The following is a 19,939-nucleotide window of genomic DNA, read 5'->3' as shown; positions in this document are numbered from 1 at the left end:
GTGTTATTTTTAAAAAAGTATTTATGAGTTACATTTAATTAGAAATAAATGTAAATTCCTGCATTTTCATGTCATTAGTTCTTATTCAACTTAAAGGCAGCTGAAAATGTAAAAGCCTAAAAAACTGTTTTTGACAAAATAAAAGTGTCTTAAAAACGTTTAAGAAGACTTTATTTCACATAGCTTTTGGAATTCTTTTATGAGAAGGCCCAGTGTTTCTTATCTAGTAGCAGTGGGAAAATACTGGAAAAAGCATATGACAGAAGCCTTTAGAAGCTATTAATACAGTTATTTCACAGCTAATATTTGTGTGTAATGTAGTCAAGTATGACCTCACACTATTCTACAAAAGGAGTTCTCATCAACCATATGACAATGTGTTCTTAAAAATATGCTAGATTTATTTAGATTTATTTCTAGTCTAAGAGAATCTGCTTGGCTGTCATGCTACATATAACTTCTCTGCAATTCTTGGAATGGTCAAGCTTGTTATATTTTTATTAGAGTTGTGTAAGATGCCTGTAGCTTTTGTTTTGCCATTCTCTGATTTGCTAAGAATGTAAATGGCATCACCACCTTTTCTGCCTAAGTTATATAATAAAAAGGCAAAGAGAAATCCTACTTTAAAAGAACCTTTTGGAAAATATAGTAGAATGCTGTATTATCTTTGTCATCTACCTATGAAAATTACTGTCTAAGAGCAATTTAATAGCAAAAGAAAACAGTGATCTTTAAAATAGAAAACATAGTAGAGGGGAGAAAAAAACACACAACCCAAAAACTGGTAGCAGTAGTGAGAAACTCTAGCAAAAAACCAGTTTGCTTAGCTCCATTTTTGCAGCATCCAAATTGTCTAAGCTTCACAAGAAATTCCACTGTACAGGAGTAAGAGACTACAAAGGGGCGCATGTCTGCTGTGCTGCTGAGTTGTGTGCGCTGCTGGAGGGCTTCTGCAGCAGATAGTGCAGGTCTGGGTAGCATGGCAGCGGCTCAGCTCTTTTCCCTCACAACCTCCCATTCAAAACAAGATTTCAAAATTTTCTGCACCTGTCCATGGGATCTGAGAAGAGAGATGTGCGTTTCCTAAATAGGAGCTGTCAAAATGAGCAAAATTGACAGCTTTGTATGGCTTTCAGATTTCATACATTCTGGAATTTAAGTACTGAGGAAAAAAAAACCCTTGACATTTAGATAACCTTCTTAAGTTGTCAAGTTCACCAAAGGAGAAATAATTTTGTAGGAGCTTACCTATGGCTGACTGGATTTGTGTAAGTTAGTAATGGCTTTTTTTATGAGGGACTGTTGGTCTTAAGCTGATTCTTGTAAATCCTGGCTTGATGAGAATTAGCCATTCTGCATAAAAACTCTCGTCTGCAGAGACTACACTGTACCTTTTTTCAGTCACAGTCATTCTCAAAAACAGATTGATGGTCTCTCACCTGGTAGTTGCATCTTGAAACTGTGATTTCAAACACAGGTGCTTTTATACCTGCTTTTGGTAGTCATTCTCCAAATACACAGTCTTATGGCTAACATAAATGTTTTGTGACCCATGAGCTATATGACCTTTGAATTGGATTCTGGGTGGTGCTGAGCTGCTGTAATTTGTTCCAGGAGGCTAATATGTCAGACCAGTACTGGAAGTTAATCTGTATTGTATAGTAATTTTAGCTTCTAGAAGTCTTCAGTATTTAAAGTAATAGTCACAGAAAAATTTACCCAAGGAAGGTAGAAGTCTCCTGCTGTTGTTGTACATGTAGTCTATCTTATTATTACAATCATAAAGCAATTCCCATGAAGATATGATTTTTTTATCCATTTTAATGTAGATTTTGATATTCCTTTTTGTTTGAATTAAGTACAGTAATTAACAATGTAATAAAATACAGAATAGAAGAAAAAGCTACCGTATTTCAATACACTAGCCAAAAAGAAATATTGGCTGTTTTGCATCTTATCCAGGCTTAGCATGTGGGAAATGTCTGGAGACTGACACTGCAGAAGTGCTTTCTATATGCAGAACTCTTGTCTGTAAGGTTGAGAAATAGAAGGGTATACTTAAAGACTCAAAAGCCTAGCATAGATCAGGAAAAATGCATTAGAATGTCAGCATTGCTTTTGTAATAATAAATTTGTCAAGTGGTGGAGAAACTCCACTTGTGCAGAAATATTCATGTATTTTAAGGGCAAGGCATCTGCAACTACTGGAACCCTTGGCAGCAAGGAAGGTTTGGTGGTTTTGTAAAGGAACAGTGCAAAGGCAAGAGAGTGAGTGCCTTGTCAAAGGTAAAATAAAAGCTTTAGCTGTCAGACTGAAATTAATCAAGAGACTTGACTGACCTGTTGATGAATGCAGAGCTTTATTAAGTGAAATTGTAGATACATGGCAGTCATAAATTGTTTATAGGATTTTATTTGTAGCTCTGAACCAGTAAATCTATCTTATGTGATACCCCTCAATTTTTTCAGAGTTGTTCAGCCACATCAACAGCAGATGTTTGAAGAAGACGACCTACCAGCAAGTGAAAATGAAGAGCAGCCTGGTCCATCTAAGAGGAAACGCCAGCCAAGTATGTCTGAAACAATGCCCCTGTACACACTATGTAAAGAGGATTTAGAGAGTATGGATAAAGAGGTGAGCCTAACTAACTCTGACAAATTTTTAACATGACGTAAGTTCTAACTTTCATTAAATAATGCATGTATGTGAACTGACCTTTTATGCCACTACAGTAACTTCAAGTAAAAGCCACAGCCAACAAAAGTGTGGCTCAGGCTAAAATGTAGTTATGTTCTGCAAAGCAGAACAGAATACTGTGGTGTGTTAGTAGACCTTTGAAGTAGAACTTCATTTAAGAATAGCTTCTTCACATTAAACATGTTACTGAATTTGCTCTGGATAGCTTTGCCATGTGTCACTTTAGAGTTGTTTTGCTTTACTTTGTTTTTATAGTATATCTCAATTAATGTGGACAAAAATCAGTGGTGGGATGGGAGAAGAGGGGTCTGCAGATGTAAAACGCACAGACTGTATGGAAGATTGGGGAGACAAATGAGAGCATGGGGCCTCGTTATCTACAGACATGTAATTGCAGAGTTGTTAAGTCATAGCTATAATTGTTTTGCGCGTGAAGGGAGCTTTCTGTTGCAGAGTGAGCTGCATGTCTTTCATACTAAAGAACATTACTTGAAATTCATTGTGAACCTCTAGCTGCTCACTTTTCGCTTAACATTTGATGCACTTTTTTCAAATGAGCCACCATCTTACATAAGATGTATCTATGTATCTATTGATACGTAGAAGAAAAATTACCTATCACGTGGCACCATATTTTCATGAATTCATCCTCTATGTGACTTTAGTATAAAATCTAGTGACCCTGGAGCTTGAATTCATCTTCAGGCTTAGATAGTTCATTGGGGTGGGAACAGGAGCATATGACATGTTCTTGGCAGTGAGTTCATTCCAAGGTTCTAGCTATAAAAGGCTTTGAGCTATCTTCAGAAAATTTAATAAAAGTTTGAGAAGGGAACTGCATATTTCACCAACAAAAGAAAGAGACTTTATATATACGGTACAGGGTAAATTCGAGATGCGCTTTTGGAAGAACTTTAAGCTGGTATTCTGGGGAAATGTCCCATAACTTTCAACTGCTGTGATGATCTCCTTTGAATTTCAGGCGACTTCAGGCTTTTAACTTTACCTGGTAAACTTTACTTTGGAATTGACAACTTTTGATTTCTATTGCTTTTTGTTCTGAAGTATTTTGCCCATTTCATCTCAGACTTTCCCAGAAACAGTATTTGTCCTTGTCATGATACCAGTCCCTGAATCCATCTATGCCTTCCATCTGTATTGTCAGTAATACTTAAAGACAATTGATATTGTGGGTCACCTTTATGAATTTATGTACTAACATTTTTTCTAATTGTGGCTTTTGAAAAATATTAATGAATTACTGATGCAGTGTGTGCACTGAGTCAAAAGGAAGTGTGTGTGTTTTTCAGACTCACTGCATAAAGTATTGTTCTGTTTTTAAAGATACTATTTAGGAACCTTATAAAGAGTCTGAATCTTTTGGCACCGTTGGTTTTGTGATTGATTGCTGTCTGCTGCTACATTTATGACTAAAGAAATTAAAGTTTTTCTACTTCTCCTACAACTATAAACATCTTAAATTACAATGATTTGTTCTTAAATTATGCTTTTGCTTAAGCAGCATGTTGTGCTTGGAAACTAGACTACATGAACTTAAGAAAAAATGAAGCCCAAATTCCAGTGACTCTTTTTTTCATGATTGGATTAGCTTTGGTTCCAGGAGTATGATTTGAGGTAAAAGTTGCTGCCAAAAGTTTTCCCTTGCACCAAGTCTCTGTTCCTTGGGCAGCTGAACCAGTAGGGGGTGGTATGTTTGGGGTTTGTTTGGTGCAGAAGCAGGGTGGGATTTTTCTGGTATTTTAGCTTCCCAGTATGATTTTGTCAAGGATCAAATATTAGCACTGAGACATGGAGGAAGGGTGCACGCAGAACATGTATCAGGGAGGTTGAACTGTACATGGTAGTGCCAGCAGATCATTGTCTCCTGGAAGCTGACTACAAAAGGCAAGGAAAACTGGGGACTGCTAGCATCACCTTAGTAGAGGTGTTGTGTTCACATTGAAGAAATGTAACACAAGTAATTAAGCAGGATTTTCTGGCATTGTGTAGGAGTACACTTAGGAAACAGATGCCGTGTGGTAATGTAGTCTATAAAATATAAAAGTTTAGTGGAGTGTACACACTGGAGTCTGCTGTCAGGAGCATTATCAAATAAAGTGAAAATAAGCTCAATAAGCCTTGCTAGTGGAGACCCAGTTCACTTTGGTCATACTGTGACTGCTTTAACTTCCAGAGAAAGGTGTTTGCCCCCACCTCATTCTTTATCAAAACATTAAAAGGTAAGAACCTTTCTGGAATCAGATTTGTAACTAAGAGATGTGAAATTTCTGCTTTTGCCACAGAAATGCTTTTGCTTCATTTGTATGCATTCAAGTGGCTATGGCAGCCACAAGAACTGCAGCTGACTGCAGACTACCTGGGCAGAGTGAGGGAGTCTGTTCCAGTCACAGCAGTGATTTCTTGCCCCACTTCTCGGATGCTCATGCTGAGGCTGTTTGGGTTAGGAGTATGTGGTCCAGGGAGAGGGAAAGCAAGTTCCAGTGGGGCTTTGCTGCAGTGGAAGCCACTCTAGGCTCAACTGCTGTGTCTCTGCCCTTAGCCACTGTTGGTAATCATGGGACCCTATGGCAAACCAGCTCAGGGAGCTGGCTGGGACAAAAAAGACCATTTCCAGATTAATCTTCATCATTTCCAGCTTCCAGAAATAACCCGCTGTTGCTGCTGCATGAGTGCTAGTGCCAGGAGCAGGCAGAAGATGGGAAGAGCTGGGAATAAGAATGAAGGCAGAGCTGCATTTAAAGCTTTAAAACTGCATCCTCAGTATTTTTACTGAATTCCCTCATAAATTCAGATAAGATCAAAAGGAGTCTTTTACCTTTAGGGACTGGGATTTTTTAAAATTAAATCGGAAATGCAGGCATTCATATATACTGTTTCTATGGGTATAACTAGCAATAAATAACTCCTTTGCAGTTAACATGTAAAGAAAATCTTGGTTTTTCTCTGCAAAAATCTGTGAAAGACCACACAGCCCCAGGTAGTTTATATGTGGGAGAGTTTTGTTGGAAATATCAAAATGGAAGCTGATAAAGAGAATTAAATTATGATATATTCCCAAATTAAATCTCTTTCCTTCCTTAACTTATTTGAAAGTGTGTTTGTCACTTTTCCTAGTAAAAAAGCTTTTCTTAGTTAAAAAACTTCTACTGTTCAATTGGGAAGAACTACTGTGCATAAACATCTCTTAAAATTTGATCTTACATAGATTTTTTTCTCCTATTTTTTCAGTTGTAGTTGTGTTATGCATACCAAGTAAATCAAAGGAGATGAATAGCATTCCGCTATTGGGTTGCAGTTTAAGGTCACTTTAGCCTTTTGTATCTTTTTCAGTGCCAAAGATCTGGGAGATTGGCTCCAGTGGTAGCTTCCTTTCCCTCTGACATGAAGGACTGTTAAAATTTTAGAAAAATGGAAGCACAGAAGTGTTCAGTGTAATAGAATTGCCATTCAAAGGGCAATTGCCAAATCAGAGTAAGTGCATAAGGAATGTATCCCTACTTGGGAAATGTGCAGCCTCTTGGTGCTGCTGCCTGACAGTCAAGAGAATGTTTTCCCTTTTTTCTGTAGTAGCCTGACAGAGGTGCTTTCAAACTGATTGCTGCTGTTTGTCTCTGTTATGGGACGGTAAACGCAGCAGAATTAAATGCTGCCAGTCAAATTAGCGTGTTTATAGTTGTTTATAGTCATTTTTACAAGACTGGATAATTTTTTACTTCTAAATAACTGGCTACCTCCTACATAACCTGCAAAAGATCATTCCATAAAAATGCTATTTATATAGAGTTGTATCTAGTATACTGTAATCTTCACCAAAGAAAAATCTTTAAAGAAATGGTTTCCTGTTGGGAAGGATGAAAGTTTGACAAGAAAGTCTCACAGATATATATGCTTGGCAGAAAGATTTTTGAATGTAGAGTCTGATGAAGGAATAGAGATGGAAGCAAGTTTTGATGTAGAAGAAAAGAATTGCTGAGCCAGTTTTACTGGATAACCAAGGAAGCAAAGGGTATGTTAATTAGAAAGGGTTTTTATGACTTAGAGCAAAGGATAAACCCACCTCAAACAAGGTGTTTTTACCAAGCAGAAAGATAGCACAGGTAAACAAGTCAGCAAATGTTGCAAGTAGAAAAAAGGTCTCAGAATTTTCCACTGCAAGAAAACTGCATAACAACTTGTAGCTTAAACTGTAATGTACTAACTTTTAGTGATTGGAGAATAGTAACATGAATATGGTAATTATACTAGTTATGATAGGCTATAAATAAAAGTTAAGGTATAGATTGGTTCTACTGTATTAAGATGCTCAGCAAAGAAAAGTCTATAATGCATTGTAACCAAAAGGTTACAAAACCAAAGGGTCTCCAGGTCTGCCTGCAGCTGGAGCTGACAGCTGTAGGCACAGGCTCTGTCACCCACGACCCTGGACTGCTGTAACCTCTTGGATCAAATAAACTGCATTTTGAAGAGCACCTGGAGTCCCACATCTCTCTTTTAGGCTCTTACAATTTCCAATCAATTAAATGCAGTCAATAACTAACTAGAAGCCTCTTGTCCTTAATAGCTGTTCCAGGATGACTTTTGTTTTGTCACGATCAATTCTGTCACTTGACAGGGAAGTTATCTACCTTCGCTTTCAGTGTTCTGTAGCAGAAGCCTGTTCTGTAGGGAGAAGAAACTGGACTGTCTTCAGCTCTTCTTTTTCCCCATTTCAGCAGGAATGGACTTGCTCACCTGCAGGAGCCTTTGTTACTTGCTTGGGGTAGGATTGTGTGGCATTGTCATCTTTTGCCAGGGATAGGTGGAAGCTCCTGACCTACCAGTCACTACAACGTTGTGTGGATCTGCTGTAGTTTACTAAGAAAAAAACTGAAAGTGGAATCCAGGCTTCAAGTGACTCTTTATCTGTTTCCAGAGATAAGATCTATTAGCTAAAGCAAGTTGCACAAAGGAAGGGAATGACGTACAAACCACGTGAAGATGTACAAATGTCTTTCCTTTCATAACTGATTGTCTCTGTATAGGATGCCAGGTAGCTCTCATTCCCAGAGGTTACTCATGGATCATCTTGTGAGCCTATTTCTTCAGAACTGATTGCTAGTTCCTTTTTATTAAGGATCATTTTCTTCTAAATTTGTATTCCTAAATTATGTTTGGAGAGAACCTCACGACTGGGATGGCATCATGCACAGTTACTTTGTGAAGTTAATCTAATCCTAACAGTGTTGTGTCCTATGTTTTATAAATAAGTTTGTTTTTACATTCTGTTGCTTCCTGGTTGACGTTGACTCTGCTTTTCTGTAAAATGCATTCTTTCTTCATGAGTATTTGTTGCAGACACAAAAGGTGATTTTTAGCCTCGTGCATCATGCTAGCTTCTTTTAAAAACTGAGTCAGCTTTATATAGTCTTAAAGATTTTCCCTTTTTTAATAAATGTCCCTTTCATAATTATGTTGACGTTCTCGTCTGTGATAAATGACTTGACCATGAAATAAGTAAACAAGGTCAAGAGTTTTCATTCCTCTCTTCCTTTTGGCTACAGATTTTCTCATCTCTTCCTTCTAGAGCAATGGCTGTCAGTATGGTTCCCTTATGTTATTTTTCAGGTCTTTCCTAGTTCACTGGTCCATGTAAATAGTAGAAATGCAAGAATCTAAGATGCTCCATTTATAAAATGTCAGTGATAAAGAAAAAAGAAATTACCCTGAGTTGAGCTCAAGATCCTGCTCTCAGTTGCTCATATCTCAGCTGCTACAACCATAGTAACAGTAGAAGGCAGACAGCCGTAGGTCTTCATATGTGTCAGTACTTTCAGGACCAGTCCTTGACAGATGCCAGTAGGGGTTTCACCAGTGGGAAGGAAGTTGAAAAGGGATTTCCAGTAAGGCAGTAAGATTAAACAAGTTCAGTAAGGCAGAAAGATTTCTGTTTGTTTTGCAGTACCTTCCCATCCAGGATGGCCCAAGATTACTAAGGTCCTGGAACAGCTGTGCACACATCATTTACTAGCTGTACAATGCTTAGGCTTTTGTGTTTGTTGCTGTGGTTTGGTCATGGTGTTTGAGAGTAGCATCTGTGTCAAGAGTCATCATCTCTGCCGTCTAAGGTTAAATATTTTCCTGGTTTAAATTCCTCTCAGTCTGGGACTTGGGACAGGGGAAGAGAGGGAGTGAATCTGATACCAGTCCAACCTCTAGCTTTCCCATCTCTCACTTCAGTTAGTGGAGCTGCAGAGATTCCTACCATCTGGTTGGGACATGTGGTCAGCAGCTGCAAAGTGACCACATTGCAAAGGTATGTTCTGTGCACGAGTGCATTTAAGTATAAAGATTTTTCTTGAGTGGGAATTACCTAATGAACTACTTTTGCATTAACATGGTTCTGTTGATTTGGGACGTATTCTGTGCATTCTTTTCCTTTAACTGAGCTGTAATTTATAGGTCGTATACAAAGACTGAAATTGCACCATTCTGCTCTTACATAAGGCCACTTATGCTCTTATATTTTGTCACTCTGCATTCTGCTTTTATCTAAGCAAATTTATCCCTTAATTTCTCTTTTTTATTTCACATTAATGACTGTACCATGCAGTGAATTAGGAGGGAGTGTTTTTCTCCTTCAAAGTGTTGAAAACTGTTATCTCAGTAAGTGGTTAGCCTCTTGGTTAGTTAAAAAGTACTAATTTGATGTGGAGGATGTGGTCTCTAGAGCAAATAATAGCTGCCTAGGCTCCCTTGGACAATTACCTTCCACATTAATGGTTCTTTGAAATTCCACGACTACGTTTCTCATACAGATTTTCTTGTTTGACACCTTAGCATGTACTATGTCATAAATTGTACAGATGCTAAATTTGGTTAGCTTCTTATAAATTGTACCTTTTTTTGAAGGAAAAAGAGTAAGTCTGTATGTACGCTTGATGTTGTTATTGATTGTCATCCAAGTCCCTTGGCCCTTGGAAGTGATGAGGTCTTGCTTTGCAGTTGTCAGACAGCTTTCACTTTAACTGCACTTGTAAAAACAATTAAAAACTATTAGTGAAAGTAAATGTGCTGCTCTTCATCAAGGTAAGAGACTGTTGTGAAAAGGATTTGCTAATTTCTGATATAAGCAGACCTGAGGAGGCTCAGATTGGCTGGTCTCAGTCCATTGGTGCTTCCTTGTGTCATTTCCTTACTGACAGCCCTATTGTCACCTTCCTTCACATGCTGGCTCTCACATCCCTGCTGGCAACCATGCTCTCAACAGATTTTTGTTTTCTGTGTGGAGTGCTTATTACCAAATGGCTTAACCCAGCAAGACTACATGTGCTGCTTGCTTTCTTTTACTAGGAGATGAATTTTTTGGAGGGAAATGGTGAGGGTGCAATGCTAGGAATCAGGTTGCTGGTTTGTCTTCATGAACAAGTGATGGCTGGCTGACGCACCAAGAAATATGATGTGGTTTTTTAAAGAACATAGTTTAAAGCAGTTGTATAAGAAGGAAAGTATATTTACTGCTACTCCCCTGTTTTACAATTTTGACATTCACTGTTCTCTAATATGGTTAAATAATACAGAAGTAATTGATCATTAATGTTGAAGCAATTATTTCACCCTTATCTTGTCTGGTTAGTAGAGAAAACTGAGTAAAGTTTTCCAATACTATTTTTAATAGTTTGACAGTGAGAATCAGCAGGATAGAGCTAAGATACCACTACAGTGCATTGGACAAAAAGATGATGAGCACTTAAAAGAAACTGGCCATCGGTAGTTTTTCTGCCTTTTTTTTACTTTGAAGAATTAATTTTCTACCAGAAAATGGAAACTACTCTGAAAAGCAGCTATATTTTCTTCTTTTGTTTTCTAGTTTCAGAAGACATAAAATTTATTTTTAGAAAATTGGTAGTGGTCATGCTTAAATTGTAAATCATCCTGACCAGAAACATTGACACTCTAATTGTTATTCAGCTAACAGAAAGAACACTAAAATATATGTAGTGTAGATAAGGCTAGTGAGATTCAAATGGATTATCAAAATGTGAAACATACGTTTGCCTTTTTTTTTGGTCTGATATTTCTCTACAGACCATTAGTTTATGCATTAATTGCATAGAGCTGATTGGCTGCTAGTTTTATTAGGGCATCATGGTTCAAGCTTGCTTAGCACTTTTTAGAAGTGTTTGGAAAGAGGCTTTTTTATTTAATACCATGTTTTTACAAGCAGACAACCATTACCAAAATAGGAAAAGGATTTTTATCAAAGTTGATATTATCTCAAGTAGGCAATCAATTGTGGATCACTTCTGTTTTTCTGCACAGGTTGCTTAGAAAATACTATTTAAACGCAGTTTTTTTTAATGTACTTGGATGTCTTATTTTCATTTTAGAGATTTTTTTTTGATTTTGTGTGTCATGAGGAAATATGGGAAACATTCTGTAACCTTTTGGCATTCAGATGACACACAGTATAAATATCTGCATTTTGTAGATAAAAATGGAGACTACCTATATATGTAAGAATTAGTTTAATGGCAGTCATGACAAGTTGTTAATTAAAATATGATGTAAGACTTTTGAGCAAAGTGAACATGTCATCAAGTTCTTGGCTGGTCAGGCTGTTATGGGGAAAATAAAAGAAAACGTATCACAAAATAAGCTGAGTGGGAAAGGACCCACAAGGATCATCAAGTCCAGCTCCTGGCCCTGCACAGCACCATCCCCGAGTGTCACACCATGTACTCAAGGTTGTTGTCCAGACACTCCTTGAACTCTATCAAGCTTGGTGCTGTGACCACTTCCCTGGAGAGACTGTTCCAGTGCCCAAACTCCCTTTGGGGTGAAGAACCCTTTTCTGATATCCAACCCAAACCTCCCCTGACATGACTTCAGGCCATTCCCTCTTTTTTATTGAGACTTCATTTTTATTATGCCTACTTTATTCATAAGCTAAGTACGAATACTTGTGCTACAATAGATATTAGTAATGGGCTGCACCAAGTGGACATCAACTAAATAAGTAGACATGCTTGCTTCAGCACTAGCTTCTTCTTGAAGAATCTGATAAAACTCAAAGTACTCAGATTGATGGATTGTCAATAGAAAAACAGGGAAATCCAGGCAAAACTTAGTTAGCCCAAGATTCATCTGATTTACTTGCCAGCAAAGATGCTTCTGCCATCTTACATACTCTTCATACTTTCCTGATTCAATCAACAGTTGATTCAGATCCTCTGCCACTCTCCCAAAGGTGTTCACAATATTGTTTCATTGTAAGCTTGGGTTTTTAGGAGAGATGCTTCTTTTTCCATGTTGCTATCATTCTGTTAAGCATAAAGTAAAAAATATTAGGCAAATAAGGATAAATCCTGAGCTCTGTGATACTGCAGATATTAATGATTTCTGGCTTTTAAACTATGCCTGATTTTATAGCAGATGTGTTATTCTAATGTTACTCCATATGAAATGGATAGTAGTTCTATAAAGCTTCCACTCTAGAATGTATATACAAGGTGTTGGTTTATTCTGTAGGGAAAAAGGCTTTTCCATACATTCTGTGAAGGTTTTTCAACCGACTCTGGTAGCACAGAGTACTACCTGTGGCCTGGCCTTAGTAAGGAGAAGCTGAAAGCTTTTTTCAGCTGTTTGTTTACTCAAGAAAATGGGGAAAAACCTCTTTAAATAGAGTTCAGTAACCTTATTTTAACATATACATCTACCTCCATATGCTAAATGAAATGCAGCTAGGCTGTCAACACTAATTGGCCACAGTTAAAAATGAGATGCATGAGCCATGTTAAACAATTTGCAAGCTGATCCCTCACATAATTCTGAGCAGCTGCATAGAGGGCCTGATTGAGCCTCATCACGAGTCTAACATGTTTTTACATTTAAATTTGAGCTGTTACTCTCTGTGAGGGATATTTAAAGGTGTCTGCTCAAGTCCCAGTCTAAGTCTGAACTGTTTTTTTCATAGCTTTTTTTTTGTTTTATCAAGATCTTCTGATACTTGTATTTCAACATAGAAAGAAATATAGATATGCAGTATAGCATAATGTATGTTAAATGCTGTGAAGAATCTTTGCAAACATTTGCATAATGCTAGTCTGCTAGCAAACTTAATTTGTGGTTGAAGTTCTGGGGTGATAGAAATGCAAATCCATTTTGGTAGCACAAAGGCAGGGTTATTTCTACATACAGCATTGAAGGACAGTTCAGTTTGTACCATTACTTTTTGATCAGCTGATCTTGATCAGTTATCATAAGGTGACTTCCTGTTAAATTTAACTTATACTAATACTTAACTTATACTAATAACTTAACTTATACTAACTTTAATAATTGCATTTGCTTCTTCAGAGACATTTTCAAGGGAAAACATCTCTGCTTTGGTAGTTTTTTTTTCTTTTAGGTGCCAGCTTCAGGCACACTGAATACAGCTACTCTGTGTGATAGTCCTTCAGCTCCAAGTGTTCTAGCTCCTGTGTCAGCACCACTATTTCCATTCCATGAACAACTTTAACAGAGGTTAGGAAAAGCTACAAAACTAGAGCCCCCTACTGATGTACAAAACTCTCTGCAGGAATGAGTTGTGAAACAAATAATTCCCTGTATGGCTGTGCTGCAGTAAGTTTTTCGTGTCTACAGCAGTGGCATTAATTTGAGATCTTGAGAGAACACCATTGTTGCTCTGTGTTGTTATAGGGTTTGTATATGAGCTTGCACGTTCTAATTGCCATGGGTCACAGTCAGCTCTGGACAATATTGCCTGTCACTCCTTGCAGTAAATATGATGATGCTGCTTTCTCAGAGATGAACACAGACAGCTGCCTATCCCAGATATTTCAATGCTCCAACATCAAACTTGCTTCATCCCAGAGGTATTGAGGACTGGATATAGCTATCATACCATGATACAGAGATCATATCAGAACCTGCTTTGTATTCAGTCACCTTAATATTGAGCTTGTTGTAGAAACAGACCACTCTTCATCTGGGCTTATCTTTCACTGTATTATGGATTGCTTCTTTTCTTTTTCCTTAACTTACTGCATGCCTTATTCTTCCTATTGAGTAGGCTTGCTATGCAGGATGCTTCCACATATACAGTGCTCATATTTCAGCACTACTTCGCTTAAAAGCTACATGCTTGTCTGTACAGAGTCAAGCAGTCTAATTGCCCAGTTCAGTAGAAACTGGTTCAAAACGGCTGTCTTCACTGTCATCCTTAAATTTCTCATAAAACCATGGTTTTCTCCAATGCTTATTATTTGAGGTGGTTTTGTTAGCTTGAGCACATTGATAACTATCTCTTGGTTCTTGTAATAATAAAAGCAAGCTAATCAGGCTTATTGAAGAGGGAAGTTCACTGACAAATAATGCTTCATGAAGCCAGCTGATGTCTGCTAATGCTAAGTTAAAATTAGCAAGTCAAGGCAGATCCAAGCTGGCTTACCCATCTTAGGGGTGGGTTTGTTCATAGTGTGTGTGAATAAATCTATACTGAATACAACGTATCAGTGTTTTTATAGCAGTGGTTTTGAGCTAGTAAGCCCTACTGTATCCCAGTTGCTCTGCAAATCAATAGTTTGAGTACCTTTGTAGCTGTGATAACTGCAGAAAGCTTGTGCATGCAGGTAAATGAAAGCAGTTTTTTGTCTGTCTTTTGTTCTCACCATGATGTTTTCAATTTCACTTAGACTGTGACTTCTGAACAGCTTTATATCCTGTTGAAAAATAAGTAAGAGTTCAACCTCTGAAAACAAAAAAAAAACCTTATTTTTCTCTGAAATATGTGTGTAGTGATGAATATTCAGTCTCTCTAAGCAAAAGGTATGCTTTCAGTTAATCTTGGGATGGTGAAACCCAAGTGTGCTAAGAGAGAACATTGTTAAAATATGTGATAACAAGGATTCATTGAGAGAAAGCTTTGAAAGTTGAGATGCAAAAAATGGGAGAGTGGTGTGCACATTGTATCAGCAACTCTTTTTATGCTTTTATGTATCTTCTTTTTAGGGTGAGGATTGCTTGGGTTCTTATATTTTCTGAAGTAAATTCCATATTTATCGCTGTTGTTCTTCAACGTTTTCTGATCATGACTATGCAGTAAGAGTGCATTTCTGGCTGCAGCATTTCAGAAGTTTAGCATTTGCCTTTGAGCTGAAGCACATTAGTGTCTCTAAGGTAGTTTAAATAATCTGTAATTCAGGTTGAAGTGTTTGGAAATTAGTTCAAATCAAGTTTCCTCCCACTCTTTGTTTTCTCATTGTAATGGAATAACCAAATGGGTTAAGCCCTAAATGTTTCTCAGCAGTTTTCAAGGATAATGTGCTAAGTGTATTTGCAGGTTGGCTATGCTATTAACTAATGCCTTTGAGGATGACTTGAAAGAGAATATGTAGATTAGTGTCCTAGTACTTCTTTCATAAAAGCTGAGATTTTCTGTTTAGAAATTCAGGCTGCAAAAACCTGGATCACATTATTAGGAAAAAAACCCCTGGATCGCGTTATTAGGAAAAAAAAAAAAACTGGATCACATTATTAATTAAAAAAAATTACCATTTTAAATTCCATCCACCAGTTCAGCAGGTATTTCCAGAAAAAATAGTGAGTATAAGTTGAGATCTGTCCCATTTGCTTTCAAAAACCATTTGGGCAGTCATCAAGTTGCATTAATGGAGGAAACCTGTCCATACCTGTTTAGAGCTGCCTCTCTGCATCTGAAGCTTATCAGCTGGGCCAGAGTGCAAGTGAGTTTTAGCAGTAGATGATACTTCATGCTGGCTAGGTGCCCAGGAATCCCATTGTTTACTAGGTTGGGGCCATCAGTATGCTGACCTCTACAAAATGCTCCTGGAGGGGATCACTGCAGTAGATGTGTTTAGCATCCATAGATTCTTTTGTGTTTTTAAGTGAAACTTCATGAGAGCAGATACTGTCAGGAGGTCAAGGGATGGCATTTTGGTGTTCAAAAAATAGTTGTAAAATGAAGTTTATGTCCAAAAAAGGCTTGCTCTGAGGGACTGATTAGAAGCTGTACAAGCAGACTAAGTATTTTTGTGCTAAATTATTTTTACTCAAATTTCTATGTCTTTATATAACCTAAATAATATAAAACCAGGTTAGGAGCTCAGAAATTGCAAAATTCCTTGATAGTAACATACTGCTATCATGTTGCCCTCAGCATTTCATTAGCAGCTTCCTACTGATGTTTCCCCTTGGCAGTGAAGTGTCAGAAAAGATCACTCAGAGTCTAGATCTGTGCCCTCTTAAATTGCCATGTGTCATTTTTAACAGGATGTTAGGATTTCTAACCTAATATGTCAGTGGTGTTTTGTGACTGTATTTAAACAACTTGTGCAAGTGTTCTTTCATTAGCAAATTAGATTAATTTATTTTTAAAGAAAACTAGATTGTGTATGTCTCTTGCTAAATCTCTAGGAATAAGAAGAAAGTTATGACAACTTCTGGCAAAACTGTTCTTCAGTTAATAGCCAGACTGACAGATCTTAGAGTCTTGCAAAATTATAAGACAAAGCTGTTCTTTGCTGTTTATCAGCAAAGCATACTTTCTACTTTAAAGAAAGAGTAGCTTTGAGAACAAAAAGTGTGATGCTGTCTTGTTTTAAAACAGGTGAGCAGTATAGCTGTAGGTTGTTACAGCTTTTTAACCTGTTGCTATAAAGTTTTGCAAGATAAGAGCTGTAGGGACACATGCATGCAGTGAGCTGAAATCCCTGAAATGTCCACCTGTGTTAAACAAAATGGGAACAGGTATGGATACTTCTAGTCTTTATCAGGCCTTTTTTGTTGGTTGGGAAAATACTACAGTGATGTTAGTCTTCATTCATATTGCAGACTTGCTAGTTTCTGTAAATTAAAGTATACTGAAGATGCATTTTTATAAGAATTTTCTCCTTGTTCCTTTCTCTTCCCTCCAGGAATTTCTGTACATTAGTATTCTGTTTGTATAGTATCAACAGAATCTCTAGGTATTCCAGTCTCTGGATATTTAGATAGTGCTTATTTCTACAGAAAGACTCAAACAGAATTTGAGTGCAACAGACTATCACCTGGGGACTCACTCACTGCCTCATTTCTTTAAGGTGAAGGTTTGCCTGAAGTGAAATCAGGACACTTAGTAATATGTGACCCTTGAACTTGAGCATGCAGTTTGAGTTTCTGTTCTGTTGCAGGGTTTTTTTGTTTTGTTTTTTAAGACTTTCAGGTAGAGGTAAACTTGAAATATGGCCCAGTGACACAAATTTGACTCTTCTGGAGAGAATTTGCTGATAGTACCAATAGGCTGCAGCAGAAGCACGTGGTTCAGTTCATCAGATTATGAAATTCTGTATTGGCCACAAAAGAGCATATGGTAATACTTTAACATAACTTCTCCAGGCCATTCTGTTGCAGTCTTCTGCTATTCAGGTTGTGGCTACACATTTAAAGAGATCTGTCTCCCAAGTCCCTTTGCAGCTGCTTTTTCCTGCTGTGATGTACTGTTACTGCTTGTGTGTTAATGTAGACATGAAATGAAGTGGGACAGGGAAGTGGTGTAGCTAAGCAGTAACGCAGTTTTAAAAAGCAGTTGAAGGTCACTAAGCTGCTGTTGTCTCTGAGATGTCACACAACAAGCAAGGAAATAAATGTAAAGCTTTTTCTGACCAGCTTTGGTTTCAGCAGGATGAATTTTAATTTATATGTAGTCATCCAGGACATACAAATCAATCTCTAAATGAATTATATGGGAAGGAAATCTCATAAAAGCTTTTTTCTAGGGTTTGGTAATATTCCTTAAACTGTTTAGAGCAATTGTTTCTCAATCTACCAAAGTAGATATAATAACGCTGCCAGGTTTGATATTCTAACCTGAAGTATGCCTTTATCAAAATCAAGATAGGACAAAGGTAGTTCTCAGTGTATGGAGATTTAAATAGAGGAAGTGTGCTTCTTCTGTTAAATCATGAACAAGACTAGTCACTTCTGATATTTCTGATTCATCACCTGCTCCAATGAGCCAGTGGTTATTCTGGTAGAGAGCAGTGAAATCTGCCTTTGAAATGTTGGAGACAAAGGGGTATTGGACACTTGCATAAAAGCATTGTGTGACTCTAAAAATTGAGTCAAAAATTTGAAAGGAGAAAAAAGTGCTCTAATGCTAAAGAAAAAATAGCAGATGAGACAGAATGTGAAAGACAAGTTCTTCTGAGGTTATTCAGAAAAAATGGGACTGAGTTACATCACACATTCTCCCTTAAATTTTATGTACTGAGGGACAACTTAACCTAATTCAGACAGCTTGTCCTTCCATTGGCATCTTTGTAATAACAAATTTTTTTGTTTCAAAGCAACTTAAATTCAGCCCAAATCTCTTAATACAGACTGTGTCTATTGTAGGAAAGTTTAATTGTTCACAGGTATTATGCCCTAATATCACCTCTCAAAAGCATGCTGAAATACTGGCTCACTTCTTTGAAGACATGAGTGGCAATATCTTGCTTCTCAGTTAACTGTACCTAAACATTTGGCTGGTAGGAATAAACATAAAAAAAGCTTTTCAGTTCACCAAGGAAAAAAATGAAATGAAAAGTTTTCATATACAGAAGAAAAAATTAAGATTAAAACTAAGTTTAAAATTATTAGACTTTTCCAAATTAGGAAAAACATTTGTGATGTCAAACTAAGTGGATTCTTTTATGTGCAGTAAAGTCATGGTGCAAGCCACAGTTGCTTATAGCTTGTGAGTGACCTGAAAAGTCCTTTGCTGCTGGGGAGGCAGTGTCCTGTTCCCCATGTCAGCAGAGGATTGCTTCCCTGCAAAGAACCCCAGGACAAACCTCTTCCAACTACTTGCTTTTTTGCCTTACCTAAGGCCAGAACTTTTCATAAATAATGGTCGGTAACAGACTAAAAACACATTCTTTCTCTGAAGGGTAGTTGTAGATCATGCTCTTACTCACTGACCCTTAACTTACATTGTTGGAGCCTTTTCTGGAATTTTGGCATGGATATTTTCAGCAGTCTAAATTGAGGAATCATTGCATTTAGCAGCCATGGAGCTCTTATGTATGCTGGAGTGTCATTGTTTCAGAAATGCTGCAGCCAAAGGAACAGAGGGCTCCACACTTGCTGCCTCCAGTGGGCTCAGGCTGTCTCCTCTCCATCCCAGCCATAAGCTGATGGGCAGGGAAGGTGGAGTTGAAATGCTGTTCTTGTTTTTCAGTGGTTCTCATTGAGTCTGTCTTCCTGGATAGGTGAATAACTGTATTCTGGCCCCACAGGTATTATTAATTTTTTTTTTAATCTTGGACTTCACCCTTTGAAAAAAATTACAGTGAAGATTTACAGGCCTATTGCTGTTTAACAATCTTTTGGCAAAGAATTTCTTTTGAAAACAGAATAAAGGAAAGGAAGATTAGAGTTATGGATGCCTTTATAATCGGAAAAAGCCATAGCTCCCAGGCTCCAGTGATGTCCCTGACTCAGAAAGGCTTTGGATAAATGATTGTATTGTCTCCCTTGAGACATTTTCTCTTTAGAGTCTTTGAATTAAAAAAATTGTTAATATTAAAATCAGTAACTTCTAGTCCATGTGAATTTAATTTAAATTTCACAAATTAGTAGTTAGGAATGGGTTTTTTCCTCTTTCCAGCATTTTTCCTCTTTCCAGCACCAGTGAAGTGTTACCAATTTAATGAAAAAAAGCAGTTTTCATTATACTAATAATCAGAGAATCATATAATGGTTTGGATTGGAAGGGACTTAGATTATATTGTTCCAACTTCCCTGCCATGGCCAGGAGCACCTTCCACTAGATCAGGTTGCACTGAACTCCATCCAGCCTGGCCTTGAACACTCCCAGGGGTATGGCATCCACAGCTTCTCTGGGCTGTTCCAGTGATTCACCATCCTCACGGGGAAGAATTCCTCCTAATATCTAATCTAAATCTCTCCTCTTTCAGCTGAAAGCTGTTCCCCTTGTTCCATAGCAAAATTTATGTTTTAGAAAGACTTTGGAATCCTTAAGTCAGCACTCGATGCACCTTAATTATCAAGGAAGGATTGCACCTTGTGCTTCTTTTAGCAGTTTCACATATTTGTTCTAGGCATCTTAAGAATGTTTGCGAAGTTTCCACTCAAATCTAGACATTGCTCTCTAGGTGGGAAATTCAAAATTTTAAATGGGATTATTTGAAGAATCAATCGCATTCAATCATAAGCAAGGATACAGGATTGTTATTA

At 37.4% G+C, this 19,939-nt stretch overlaps 1 protein-coding gene across 1 annotated transcript in view; it reads left to right on the top strand.

Moving 5' to 3' along the window:
• CTDP1 (CTD phosphatase subunit 1) overlaps positions 1–19,939 on the top strand; it is a 101,030-nt gene that overhangs the window by 43,274 nt on the left and 37,817 nt on the right. The window contains exon 11 of the mRNA XM_030944127.1: positions 2,470–2,635. Within this exon, the coding sequence (XP_030799987.1) occupies positions 2,470–2,635 (166 nt within the window). The remainder of the gene's footprint in view (positions 1–2,469; positions 2,636–19,939) is intronic.

This window comes from Camarhynchus parvulus, chromosome 2, assembly GCF_901933205.1.
Source record: "Camarhynchus parvulus chromosome 2, STF_HiC, whole genome shotgun sequence".
In the NCBI taxonomy this organism is placed as follows: domain Eukaryota; kingdom Metazoa; phylum Chordata; class Aves; order Passeriformes; family Thraupidae; genus Camarhynchus; species Camarhynchus parvulus.
The sequence above is the reverse complement of the archived record's forward strand: the minus strand, read 5'-3'. Positions and strand labels throughout refer to the sequence as shown.